The 14,910-nt window shown below is 28.1% G+C and overlaps 1 protein-coding gene across 1 annotated transcript in view; it reads left to right on the forward strand.

Annotated features, from left to right (window-relative positions):
* The first annotated feature begins 6,097 nt into the window (after window positions 1-6,097).
* The window catches only part of LOC117180563 (calcineurin B homologous protein 1), an 18,716-nt gene continuing 9,903 nt past the window's right edge, over window positions 6,098-14,910 (forward strand). Inside the window, exons 1-2 of the mRNA XM_033373058.1 lie at window positions 6,098-6,361; window positions 12,119-12,382. Of these exons, the coding sequence (XP_033228949.1) occupies window positions 6,295-6,361; window positions 12,119-12,382 (331 nt within the window). The 5' untranslated portion in view covers window positions 6,098-6,294. The remainder of the gene's footprint in view (window positions 6,362-12,118; window positions 12,383-14,910) is intronic.

Below are 14,910 nucleotides of genomic sequence, written 5' to 3' on the forward strand. Positions count from 1 at the left end.
AGTTCTGAATTTTTCAAAAAAAAAAATTCTAAAATCGGTGCATAATTGCGTTCTAAATGTCATTTTGAACCTCGTTTTCCGATTTCACCCCACTGTGCGCCCGTACCAGTATTTCACCAGATATGTATACCACTTCTAAGCCAGTAATACACCAGTATCACGCCAACCATTGGCTGTACTCTTATCTCGGTTTTCAATTAGCACTTGAAGTTATTATGTGGCCAGAACTACGCCAATCGCTGGCGAAACACCGATGCCGGTATTTAGCCAGTAATGCATATTAATATTAAGCCAGTAGTACACCAGGATGATGCCAACCGTTGTTTCAACCCTTGTGTCAGTATTTGACCGGTTATACGTATCAGTACTGCGCCAGTAGTAGATCCAGTATCACGCCAACCGTTGGTGAAACTCCTGTGTCTGTATGGCACCAGTAGTAATGGTCAGTACTGGGCCAGTTGCAAACCAGTACGATGCCAATCGCTGGTTAAACTCTTATGTCAGTATATTTCACTAGTAATAAATATTATTCCTAAGCCAGTAGTACACCAGTATGGTACCAACCGTTGGTTGAACGCCGGTGCCAGTATTTCACCAGTAACTCATATCATTCCTCAGCCAGTGGTACGCAAGTATGATGCCACCCGTTGGTTAAACTTTTATTTCAGTATTTTACCAATAATCCCTATCAGTACTGGGCCAGTACTCGACTCAGTAACACGCCAACCGTTGGCGTAACTCCTGTAATGGTATTGCACCAGTGGTGATGGTCAGTACTGGGCCAGTTGTAAACCAGTATAATGCCAGCCGTTCGTTGAACTCTTGTTTCAGTATGTTATCAGTAATATGTATCAGTACTGCGCCAGTAGATTACCTGTCATTAAGCCAGTAGTAAACCAGTACTATTCCGATGGTTGGCACAGTAGTAACAGACAGTACTGGTATTTATTCTGAATTACAACTTGCTTGGTACTGCGTCGGTCGTGAACTCTAGCTAATATCCGACTTTTTAACAAAGAAATTCAACTTTCCACCAGGAAATAGTTCTCAGTCAAGAGATAAAAACCGATTTACGCCAAATTATTGAATTTTTAAATCAAAAAGGCTAATCCTTTAGAAAGCTGTTGATTTTTTAACCAAAAATATGAAGTTTTAACTAAATAGTTTAATTTTCTACGAAAATAATGTCATTTTCAAACAAACGGCTACACTTTTCCACCTACCGAAATATGTAGTTGAACTTTAAACTAAAAACGATTAATTTTCATCCAAAAATTAAATAGTCACATTTGCAGTTGAAAAAATTGATTTTCAGCCGAAAAAAGACGGATTTACAGTAAAATCGTTTATATTTCAACCAAATGTAAAATTATTTAAAAAAAATTTTAGCAATGTTATCACAACTTTCAATTAGGCATTTCATTTTCAATGAAGAAGATTAATTTATTACTTAATATATAATATATTATTCTTCTAAAAAATTAACTAAATAAGAGATGAAAAATGGAACACTAAATTACGAGAAAATTATAAATTTAACCATTTTTATGATAAAAAGAATTGGACATTTTTTCTGAACGTATAATATTGTTCGAGAATGAAAAATGGGGAGAAAACGACGAGGAGCATCACCTGGCTGTCCTAATCAAACATAAGGTACAAAGATTGTGCAAACAATATTCACCCGCCATGGGAGGCTGAGAATAACGTTAGACCTGATGGACATCGTTCAATGGATTCGCATTTGAAAATTAAGAAATGCGAGATGCACATAGCTCGCTGAATCCTCATAATTTAATTTTCTGATCCAAAATTTTTTCAGATTCACCTTTTGTAAGTTTAATTTTCATTTTTTTTTTTTTTTTAGCTCTTTGTTGATTTTTATGATGATCCTTAAATAAAGCATACTCCAGCCACAATCACCCCTAAGTAAACAAGTAAATAATGATCAAATTCCAAAATGGGTTATTAAAAAATTAAATATAATAGAATTTACAATATTTATAAATGACCAACAATATACGTACAATCAACTTTAAAACACCCAAGTAAATTCCTTGAAACAAATTATAAACTTAGAAAACTGATTAAATATCTTTTTTCTGCACAGAATATGCTCTTTTGGAATCAAAAGTCAATTTCATAAAGTTTATAAGGTTTGAATGATTTCAAACGATTTTCAAAGATATCAAGAGATTTCTAAATATTTTAAAAGACTTCAAAGATTTATGATTTGGAACAGGGAATTTTAGAAAAGAATTTTCATTTTGGGTTGGAACATCAGATAATTTTTGGTCATAAGAATTACAATTCTGATTTGGAATAGAGAGTTTTGTAAAAGAATTGTAATTTTTAATTGTAACATGCATTTTTTTTAATCACTTATTCTAAATCAGAATTAAAATTATTTTCTAAAATTTCAATTCCATGTTAAAAATTCTCTGTTCAAAATTAAATAATAATTCGTTATGAAAATTCCCTGCTCGTAGAGCCTAAATTATAATTCTCAACGAAAATTCCCGGTTCCAGATTGTTCTTGTAAATTTCCTTGTTATAAATCAGAATTTAAACTATTTTTCAAAATTTCCAATTACTGAAATTCTCTGTCCCAACACACAAAATTATAATTCTTCACAGAAATTCCCTGTCCTAGTGTCGACCCACTAGACAAGGGATGAAAAAATAGATTCAAAATAACTTGAAGTCAATTCATGACCGATTCTGGATTTTTTTTCAAAAGAAAAATTTTTTATTCAATTTAAAAAGACTAAGAGCCAATTTCACCAACTCTGATTAAATCCATGATTAACTAATCAGGATTATTTTTTAATCAATGATTAAATCAGCGTTAACCAGCGATGCGTTCTACCAAGCATTTTCAACCTCTGGTTAACTAATCATATACTTTGTTCGTAATAAGGTCTAGTTTCTAGGTCTTTCTGTTATAACGGCGGCTCTCATTGATTAGAACGAAGTTCTTCATGAACACTCGGCGCCATATTAGCATATCATAAGATTCCCAAAGTTTGAGGTTACGAGTGTTTTCAGTGGCAAGTGTAATAGAAGAAAAGTGGCAATTGTTCATCATCATCAGATGAGGATAAAATATCATTGTAAAACAGAGCCATATTTCCTTCCTGTATACTGCACTCACTGCACTTGCACTTTAATTTCACTTTTCATTTTTTAATCACTGATTAAACTCCATAACCAGCCATTATTAGGCGGTTAAGTTAACCCGTGATTATCTTCCCCTAATCATGATTAAAAGAATGGTGGAACGCAAAGTATTAAGTAGTTTTCCGAATAAACGGAAACACAATTTTAAATACAAAATAAGAATTTCGAATAAATATTTATTTTCTAAGTTTATATAAATATAATTTCCTAAAGATTCTTAAGAAACTTCAAAACAAATTTTCAAAATTTCGCAGATAAGTTAAATAAAAAATTTCAAGAAAAAAGTTAATTTTTGACAAAAGAAACGCATTTTCTATAAAAAATAGTTTAGTATTTTAACCCGAAAATATGAATTTTCCACAAAAGGTTAATTTAAAACTAAATGGTTGAATTTTATATCAAATTGATTATTTTTCTACCAAACAGATTAATTTTCACACAAAAAAGATGAATTCTCAACAAAAAATGTGATATTTGATATTTCAATAGTTGAATCCTGAACCAAATCAGATTAATTTTCAAGAAAATATATAAGTTTTGCAAACAAATAATTAAATTTTCAACCAAAGAGATGAATTTTTAGCAGAAACGACGAATTTTCAAACAAAAATGTTTATTTTTCTCAAGTACTAGTTGAATTTTCAACCAAAAAAGATGATTTCAATATTCCTTTGAATTAACTAAACACATTCCAAAAATGTATCAAATCTTTAAAAATAAAAGAGGAGTGCCGGAAAATCGTGTAGATTTTTTCGACTTTTCTTGAAATCTTATTATCGACATTTTTAGAATCCTCAAGAAATCTATATTCTCTTTTAAATAACATTAAATCCCTTCAAATAATTAATAATTTTTTCATCTGTTCAAAACCTCTAAACCTTTTGAATGTCTTTTAAAATTATTCGAGATTAGATTTCTTTATTCGCGAAATCCCCTGTCCCAACGAATTGTAATTTTTAAATAAATTTTTATGTCCCAATGTCAAATTTTTCTCTCACGAAAATTACGAATGTTAAAGTTAAAATTATAATTCTATTCGAAGTTTCCTGCTTTAAAGTTAAAAATAAAACTCTTTACTGTCATTCTTCTTCCCAGTTTTCAAAATTATATTTTTTTGACTAAATACCCTGTCCCAACTGATAATTTTAATTTGTTTAGAAAATTCTCTGCCCTGAAGTCAAAATTATAAGTTTTTGCAAAAATTATCTGTCCAAAGTCAAAATTATATTTCTTTACTGAAATTTCCTGTCACAAAATCAAAAATTTTATTTTTTGCTTAAAATTCCTGTCCCATAGTGAAAAGTATAATTTTTTACGGAAATTCCCTGTCCTGAACTCAAAATTGTATTTCTTACTGAAATTTCACATCGCAACTTAGAATTTATGATTCTTTTAGAAAATTTCTCTAAAACCCAAAATCAAAATAATATTTTTTTGCAGAAATTACCTGTCCCAAAGTTAAAATTACAAATCTTATAGAAAAGTCCCTCTGTCTCAAAATCCAAATTATAATTCTTTACTGAAATTCCATGGCCCAACTTATGATTATATTTATTTTTAGAAAAACTTGTGTCCCAATGTCAAAATTCTAATCTTTGACGGAAATTTTATGTCCTAAAGTTAAAATGATAATTCTTTACAAACTTTATTACTCAAAAATGAAAATAAAATTCTTTGCGGACATTCCCTGTCCCACTTATCAAAATTATATTTCTTTACTGAAATTCCATGTTGCAACTGAAAATTAAAATTATTTTAGGAAATTACCTATTCCAATTCGAGATAATTTTAATAATTTGCGTGCATTTTTTCACACTTTTTTATTTATTCCCTGGCCCCAAACAGGATTATAAATTTTCTAGAATAAGCAATGTCTCAAAGTCAAACTTATCATTTTTACTAGAATGTCCTGTCCCAACTAAGTATTGTAATTTTTGAATTCCCTGTACCAATGTCAAAATTCTATCTTTTTCGGAAATTCCTCTCCTAAAGTAAAAATTATCATACTTTTCGAAATTCGATGTTCAAAATTCAAAATTAAAATTCCTTGCTGGAATCCCCTGTATCAAATGTCAAAATTATATTTCTTCCCTAAAATTTCCTGACCTAAAGTAAAAAGTACATTTTTTCACCGGAATTCCTTACCCCAAATTCAAAATTATATTTCTTTACTGAAAATCTTTATCACAACTTATAATTATATTTATTTTTAAAAAATCACGGTTTCAAGACAGGATAGTTTTAATTCTTTATTTTTTTATATATCCCTTTTTATTTTTTGTCCAAAGTCAGAATTATAAATCTTTTAGGAAATTCCCGGTCTCACAGTTGAAACTATAATTCATAACTGAAATCCCCTGTCCCAACTTAGAATTGTAATTTTTTCAGAAAATTTCCTGTCCCAATGTCAAATTTTCGTTAAAAAATTGCGTATTCCAAAGTTCAAATTATTATCATTTGCGAAATTTCTTGTTTAAAAGTCAAAATTTTAATTCTTTATGGCAACTTACATTCCTGATTGTCAAAATTATACTTCTTTACTGAAATTCCTGATAAAAAACTCCAAATTTGTATCCTTTACTAAACTTTCCTGTCCCAAAGTACAGATGATAATTTTGCACTTTCTAAAAAATACTTCTTGAGACAGGAAATTTTTGAAATTGTGTTAGTACATTAGAGAGAAAAATCCTGGTCAGGTAGACACCTTGACAATAATACCCAGTTTACTCATTAATATAAATGCTAACAAAAAATATCTATGAACTTACTCAAAAAACACATTAAATAACAATAAGCTTCATAAATAAACATAATCAGCAAGTTACTTTTGAAAAACAGCAGCGCCGCCGCCACCGGGATTTCAATAATCGACTATCGTATGTTCGAGATTCTAACCAAACCTGAAAAATCAATATAACCTACAGTACAAGTGTCAAAAATCGTGTTTGAAAACTCCCAATAATTCCACGCACTTTGATCTTGTCCTTTAGAAAATTTTTGGATATGTGTCAGATGTATGACTAATCAGTTACTCAGCTCCATGCAAAGTTAAGTGCATGCAAAAATCATTTTCACTTTAGTACATTTCAGACATTAATCTAAAGCGTCAAAAAAATGGGTAACAGTTCAAGTTTACTTTTACGAGAGGATGAAATCGCTCAAATACAGGAAGCAACAGGATGTAAGTTTACAAACAATGCCTTTATATTTAAATAACTTAAAATCTCATTATGTGCAGTTGATTAGTGGTGTTTAAATTAATAAAGTGCGTAGATAATTACACGTACTTGTAACATAACCTCTAACGTGAAATCATTTTTTGGATTGTTACTATTTAAAAATATTATAAATGGAGATTATTTTTGTGATTTCAGTTGCCAAATTCTATTTTTGTTTGTACCTGAAAGTTCTTTTATGGTTCCTTTATTCAAAATCAGTTTCACAAAAGAGTAAAAGTGTCGTTCCAGTTCAAAGATCAATTTATCTTATAATATATTAGGGTGGCTTATGGTCACTTTTAGAATGTCTTAGCTCCGATCCCCAACTTTGTTTGAATGCCCAAAAAAATCTCAAAAATTGAGCGAAATCTGTTGATATTGAGGAGTCACGCAAAGACTATGAAGTTTCCCATTGATTTAATATGGGAAAAAACAGCCTTTTCTAAATATAATATTTAAATGTGACGATATTATCAAAATAATTCCTTGTTTCAGTATGTTGTTCAGAATATGTCAGAGGATAAGAATCACTCTCAATTTTTGAGCGAGAATGATTCAACCACTGATTTTACGTAATATTACGATTTATTAACGTTTTTTAAAAGATGTTTTTTCATAAATATTCATGCATAGTTAATTCAATAATACTTAGTAAGTTTTAACTAATTTTCTATTGTTTAAATAGTTTTGATTTGTTTAAATATTTGTTTTTTCAGATAAGTCGCGAAATGAACGTACTTTCTAGGCTTTATGAGTGTTCTAATCGATGATAACTATAAAATAATTTGGTTAAATTATTTTAGAATTCTTTAAATAACTCGTTTTTATTCAAGTAAATAGTTTAACTGAAAAAATCAAGAAAAATATTTGATTTCATCAAAATTTCGACAGATTTTAATATTTTGAAGTATTACTTTGACTTCTAAGAATACTCTTGAATGTTTAATAAAATTGAAATTGTTTAACAATTTTATTTTATTTAACTGATTTTGTTTTTATCGACAGAGAGGGAAAAATGCGTTTTTTCGCTCAATTTTTACACAGATTTAATTGCTATGAGTTATTTATTTGTTTTGCTGAAGCCCACTTAATCATTTTTTTAAACAATTTCAACCTGCTTAAACCCTTAAGAGTACTCTTAGATAACAAAGTAGTACCTAGAAATATTTCAGTCTTTTGAAAAATGATAAAAATAAAATATTTAAACAAAATTTAATTGTCTAAACAGTTACAATTTGTTTGACAATTTACAAGTTTTCTTAGAAAACAAAGTAGTATGTAAGAATATTAAAATCTGTCAAAAATTTTATGAGAAAAAAGGTTATTTCTATTTTTTAGGGTAACAAAAGGAAAAAAAATCTGCGCGCTCGAATGCTCGATGTTGTATTTATCTCACGCTCGATTATACATATATCTCGCACTTCGCGCTCGATTATGTACTTACCTCGCGCTACGTGCTCGGTCTTTATATTTTCGCACATTCATGCGCAAACGTTTTGAAATTAAGACTAATAACATCCACCACTGTAATTTTGTAATTGTGAATTCTCTTTCGTTAAAAGAGAGTTTGAGCGCACCTACGGCACGCGACTGATGGCAATCGCACTCCGCACTTGGTCTTTGCAAAATAAAAAGCAAATTGTATTTATCATAATTATTTTTGTATTTGTTTCTTATTTTGCTTTAAATTGTATTCTAAGCTGCTCTGAAACAAGTATCATTTCAATAAATGTATATCATTATAATTCATAATATGCATAAAAATTGAATCATACTAATTCTTATTTCCTTGTTTTTATAATTTTTTATTTTTAATGTTGTTTTTTATGATTAAATAAAAACTACTGCACATCTGCATAGGGTCTAATACAGGAACCTATATAGGGTCCTATATATGAGCCTATGTCCTCTCGTCTTTTCTGTGCTTTTCCAAAAAGTTCATTTTTGCATTTTTTATCTTATGTTTTACGATTAAAAGATAATAATATTTTCATTTTGAATGATATTTTTTATGACTAAAGCAAAAACTACGTGTTCTATCAAAAATTATAGCTCTTTTTTTAATGAACAATTTTTGTCTCATTTTTTTCGTAGCTTATATCGAAAAGTGATTCATTATAAATTTGTAGTTCTTTGCAGGGGCGCAATTTGAGCTTTTTCATTTTTTTCGTATCTTGCATAGATTGACCAAAAAATGGAATTTTTGAATTTTTCATTATTTTGGGTACGATCAAATTTGGATGGTTTAACTTTTCGATTAACTTAAAAAAGTTGTTATCATAATCTTGTAGGGCTTTCAAAAAGCAACGTTTTTCTTTTCCTGACTTTTTTCATATCATGCGTTGCTTGGCTTAAAATGTTCATTTTAGTTTGTTTTTTTGGATTTTAAAAATGCTCTAACTCTGACAATTTTCTTTTTATAGAAAAAAGTCAGAAGGATAAATTGTTTAAGCTTTGAAGTACTATGAACAACCGTGCATAGAATTTTTACATCTTGAAAAAATGTGGTTTCAAAATTGTTTTGTACGATCAAATTTGGAATTTTCAACTTTGTGACCAAATTGAAAAAGTTGTTATCATAATCTTGTAGGGCTTTTAAAAAGCAATGTTTTTCCTCTCCAGATTTTTTTTCGTATCATGCGTTGTTTAACCTAAATTGTTCATTTTAATTTTTTTTTATTTTGAAAATGCTATAACTCTAGTAATTTTTGATTTTTCGAAAAAAGTCATTAGGATAAATTGTTTAATTTTTTTATTACTATGAATCACCATACAGAGAATTTTTGAATTTTTAAAAAGTGGTCTCAAAAATATTCAAAATGTGCACACTTTTTAAATTTTCATCCAAAATGGCTGGCTAACGAACTTGACCTTTATTTTAGGACACTAAACGAGTGTACCAAAGGGCAATCTAATAGATTAGTTTTTTCAAAAATTATCGTGTTCACAGAGCAATACATACAGACATACAGACGGACACATTCATAAAAACCTGTTTTTCGGATTCAGGGGGTCTCAAAACGTGGACATTTGACAAAAACTGGGGGGGGGGGGGGGCAATTTTACACAAATCTAATACCTTCTCTGATGAGATTGTAATAATGCAAAAAAGTTTGCACTTTCGACAAAATCGAATGCAAACTACAAGATAATGATAAGAATGTGTTCGTTAAAGCTGAAGGCTCATTGGATTCTTGTTTTTTATAACAGGATTTTGCATCAATTTGATTATTGGACGTTAAATGGGATTTTTAATTTGGAGTTTGGTCTAATTTAAATTTCGTAAATTTTGTATTAAAATAATTACATTTTTTTATTTTAAAGCTTATATCTTATGATTAAAGAAAAAACTCAGTGTCCTCTAAAAATTATTCATTAAAAACTTGAATGAGTCTATTTATTTTTTTCAAGCTTGCGTTGTTTGTCAAAAAATTAATCTTCTTAGTTTGATTAATTTACGAATAAACAAAAACTGCGCATCCTATAAAACAGTAATAATAACCATTTGTAGCCTTTTTTTTGGATAAACAAGTTTTTTTTGTAGCTTGTGTCGTTAGTCCAAAAATTTAATTTATTTTTAATATTCTTTTTTACGACTAAAAATAAAAACTACGAGTCCTATCGATAAGTGATTGTTAAAAAATTGTTAGATCTTTTTAGGACGAGTAATTTTAGTGCATTCAATTTTTTCGTATCTTGCATAGTTTGACCAAAAAACGGACTTTTTGAATTTTTCATTATTTTTCTTACGATAAAATTCTAAATTTTCGACCAAATCAAAAAATTTGTTATGACCACCTTTTAGGGCTTTCAAAAATCAACGTTTTTCTTCTCTTGACTTTTTTTCATGGCATGCGTTGTTTGGCTTAAAATGTTCATTTTAGTTTGTTTTTTGGATTTTAAAAGTGCTCTAATTCTGGTAATTTTTTTGCAATAGAAAAAAGTCATAAGAATAAATTGTTTGAGTTTCTGAGTACTATAAATAACAGCACATAGAATTTTTAAATCTTGAAAAAATGTGTTTTTAAAAAGTTGAGGTACGATCAAATTTTGAATTTTCAACTTTTCGACCAAATCAAAAAAGTTGTTATGACGATCTTGTAGGGCTTTTAAAAATTAACGTTTTTCTTCTCTTGACTTTTTTTTAATAGCATGCGTTGTTTGGATTCAAATGTTCATTTAAGTTTTTTTTTTGTTTTTTTTTTTGATTCTGAAAATGTTCCAACTCTAATGATTTTCTTTTTATAGACAAAATTCATTAGGCTAAATTGTTTGGGTTTCTGAGTACTATGAATAACCGTTCATAGAATTTTAAAATCTTGAAAATATGTGGTCTTAAAAATTTTGAAAACGTGCTCACTTTTTGAATTTTGATCCAAAATAGCTGGTGTACGAACTTGTTCTTTCTTTTTAGGCCTTAAAAAAGTATGCCAAAGCAGAATCCAATCTGATCAATTTTTTGAAAGTTATCGTGCGCGCAGAATACAGACTACAGACAGATAAACACCTTCGTAAAAATCGTTTTTTGTGATTCAGTGGGTCTCAAAATGTGAAGAATTTATGAATTTATGAAAACTCATGTCATACAAAATCGAAGCTTCCAGTCGAATTTTTTGGTTTGTAAGAAATTTGGAGAAATAATATAAATTCTAATCCAACTTCTAAAAAATTACAAAAGTTTAAAAACTATATTCAGAGTTTCAACATTCTTAATTCAGTTATATAATATTTTTTAACGATTTATTTATGATACATTAATAATAATATTCACAATAAATTTTGCTGCAAATTCCGGCTTGAAACATTTTACCATTATCTTTTGCTCGTTTCCACAAATATCTGTAGCTAGATCAAGAATAAATGTCACTTGCTCAGTTATGAATGTTTTCCCTTCTATATAGGTGAACAAACGTGTATTATTGAAATATTTGTAAAATTATTCCAACAAGTTATGTTATTTTTGTCACTGAAAAAAAATGAAAAAAGATTTTTAAACAAATGAAAGCTGTTTATACAATTAAATAATAATTAAGAAATTACCTGATATTCTTAAATTAACGATTCACACATATTTATGAGGAAAAAAACTTTCAGAAAGCGTTAATAAACCACAACATAACGCAAAATTCAAATTTGCCCCTTATGGCGTTTTCTTTGGGGACCCATAAGAGTGGCTTAGAGGCATTCGCCCTACAAAAATGGATGATTAATTATTATTCTCTGACGAATTCTGATCATTATACTAAAGCACGGAATTATTTGTAACATATCGTCGCATTTAAATATTAGACTTACAAAAAGCTGACTTTTCCCCATAGTAAATTAATGGAAAACTTCATGGTCTTTGCGCCTCCTCTAAATATTAATCGATTCTACACAAATTTGGAGATAATTTTTTTTTATCATTCAAGCAAAACAAATGACTGAACTTAAAATTAAACTTTAAAATAATGAAGTGTCTCAAATAGGATAGAGTTGAAAAATAAACCATTACAGATTCAATACTTCGAAATAAGAATGTTTCATTTTAAAAACTTCAGTTCTAATGCCTTATTTTTTAAGTCACTACGCTGAAAATTTAACAATTACAAATATTTTAACTCTGGTTTTTTTATATTTCATAAGTCTCACCTTTTTATACTCCCAAACTTAATTATCGATTTAGAACGAATGTCCAATCCTTTTCAGATTAATTTTGTTGAGCTTAATTTTATTTACAGTTACTCCAAATCAAATAGAGCGTCTCTACAGCCGATTCACAAGCCTTGATCGCGGAGATTGTGGGACTCTTAGTCGCGAAGACTTTTTGAGAATTCCCGAATTAGCAATCAATCCTTTAGGCGATAGAATAGTAAATGCTTTTTTCGAAGAAAGTGGCAACGACCGCGTAAATTTTCTACAATTTATGCAAGTGCTGTCCCATTTCAGACCAATCAAAAAGAATAGTCCAAACCGACTCAACTCCAGACAAGAGAAGCTTAAATGTAAGTAAAAGGGTGATTGTCAAAAAGTTGAATATTTTAATAAACTTCGTTACCAATGTGGGACTATTTTTGACAAGTTTGTTTTAGCCGTTGTTAAACAAGGATTTTTTAATACCTCACAGTCCAAAATATACTAGAACAAGAGAAATACGATGATTTTTCACGAAAATAGGGGAATGAATTCTTTCAAATCAAATTAATACTGATGTCATATTGAATTCAATACGAAAGGCTTTGAATTATTAATATTTCAAGTCGAAATATATTGCATTTTTAACAAAATAGTTTAATATTCAACCCAAAGGCGAATTTTCAACAAAAGTGTTAAGTTTTCAAGTTTAAAAATCGAATGGTTTAGAAAATAGTTTAATTTCAAATAAAATAATAGAATTTCTGACCTAATAGTTGAATTTTGTACAAAATAGTCTAATTTTCAAACCAAGAAGATTGGACATCAAACAAAAACAATACGATTTTTTCGAAGACAGTTAAATTTTCAAGGCAAAAATTTGCAATTAAGAAATATGACTTTTCTCCAATATAAGAGGAATTTCAACAAAATAATTATATTTTTGAAACAATAGTTTAATTTGTAACCAAACAGTTGAATTTTCAAAATAAAAATACGAGTTTCTTCCATAAAAGATTAATCGTTCATTCAGAAGAATAAATTTGAAACAAAACAGTTATATATCGACTAAAAAATATAACCTTAACAAAATCTTTGAATTTTCAAATAAATAAATAAAATGTTAACAAAAAAGTTAAATTTCTGACCAAAAATCTGCATTTTTAACCTAAATCAATATGAATTTTCAGTCAAATATATGTTTTTTTTAACAAAATAGTGGAATTTTCAATTAAGAACTATAAGTTTTCAACCGAGAATGGAATAGTTACATTTTCAGTTTCAAAAATCATTTTTCGACAGCAAATAGTTGAATTAAAAAAAAAGTTCTACAAAAAATGAAAAAGTTACATTTCTAGTTTGAAAAATTAATTTAAAAAAAAAGTGAATTTTCTTCCAGTTATATTTAACCAAGAAAGATGAGATTTGACAAAATAGTTGAATCCACAGCTAAAAAGATGTATTTTCAAAAAAGAATAATAATTTTATCCAAAAAAAAACGAATTTTCAACAAAATATACATGAATTTTCCACAAAGCACATGGATTTTTAAACCGGCATAAAGTTTTATTTTCGAATAGAAAAGATCAATTTTTAACTAAAAATGTAAATATTTAATTTTTATCTAAAATGATATATCCTTACAAAAAAAATTATTTTAACAAAGTAGTACAACTTTCAACCGATTTGTTGAATTTTTCAACTAAAAAGATGCATTTTTAACCAAATGGTCGAATTTTTTAAACAAAAAAGATTGAAATTCAACCAAAAGTAATCGCACATTTATCCAAATACTTAAATTTTCAAACTAAAAAAAAAACTTCGTACCATAAAAGAATAATTTTAAATTGAAAAGGACGAGTTTTCAACAAAACCGTTAAATTTTCGACTAAAATATATGAACTTAACAAAATAGTTAAAAGTCCAAATAAACTTTTAACAAAATAGATACATTTTTAATCAAAAAGTGCATTTTTAACCAAACAGTTTAATTTTTAGTTGAATATACAAGTAATAATAAAATTTCAAAAAAAAAGATTAATTTCCTAGAAAAAAAACGAATTTTCAAGAAAATACATGAATTTTCCACAAAACACTTGAATTTTTAAACCGAAACATGAAATTTTTAATAGTAAAGTAAATTTTCTACCGTGTAGTTAAAGTTTTAAATAAATAGTTTAATTTTTAAACATATAGTTGAATTTTAGCCATAAAAATGCAATTTCAACTAAATAGTTGAATTTTCAAATAAGAAAGATCAATTTTTAATTAAAAATGTAAATATTCAACCAACGATGGAATAAAAAAAGTTATATTTTCAGTTAAAAAAAAAACTGGTTAAATTTTCCAGCCTAAATATGAATTTTCATCTAAAATGATGAATCTTTACAAGAACAAAATTGTTTTCAAAATTTTATTATTTTTATTTTAACCTTACAGATTATTATTATTCATAAAAAATATGAATAAAATAAAATAATGCATAATATTTTTAATAAAATAGTTAAAGTTTGAACCAGAAATTAATTTTCTACTAAAAAAAGCGAATTTTCTAAGAGTACATGATTTTTCAACTAAAAAAGATCAATTTTAACCAAATAGTTGAATTTTTAACGAAAAAAGATAAATTTTCAATTGCAAATGTAATAGTTAACTTTTCAGTTAGAAAAAAATTAATTGTCAACCAAATAGTTCAATTTTTCACCAAAAAGATGTATCTTGACATTCTCATCATTTATGATTGAGAAAGTATTAAAATTGTCGGAAAGGGGGAGGGTCGGTAAGGCCGGTTTTTGGCCTAATTTATTTTTGGACCAAAAAATCTGAAAAAATCAGGGTAGTATCTTATAAGTATCCCGAGTCGATTGCACGCTAAACGGACTACCCTCCACCCCCAGCC

This window comes from Belonocnema kinseyi, chromosome 9 (genome assembly GCF_010883055.1).
Source record: "Belonocnema kinseyi isolate 2016_QV_RU_SX_M_011 chromosome 9, B_treatae_v1, whole genome shotgun sequence".
Classification (NCBI taxonomy): Eukaryota; Metazoa; Arthropoda; class Insecta; order Hymenoptera; family Cynipidae; genus Belonocnema; species Belonocnema kinseyi.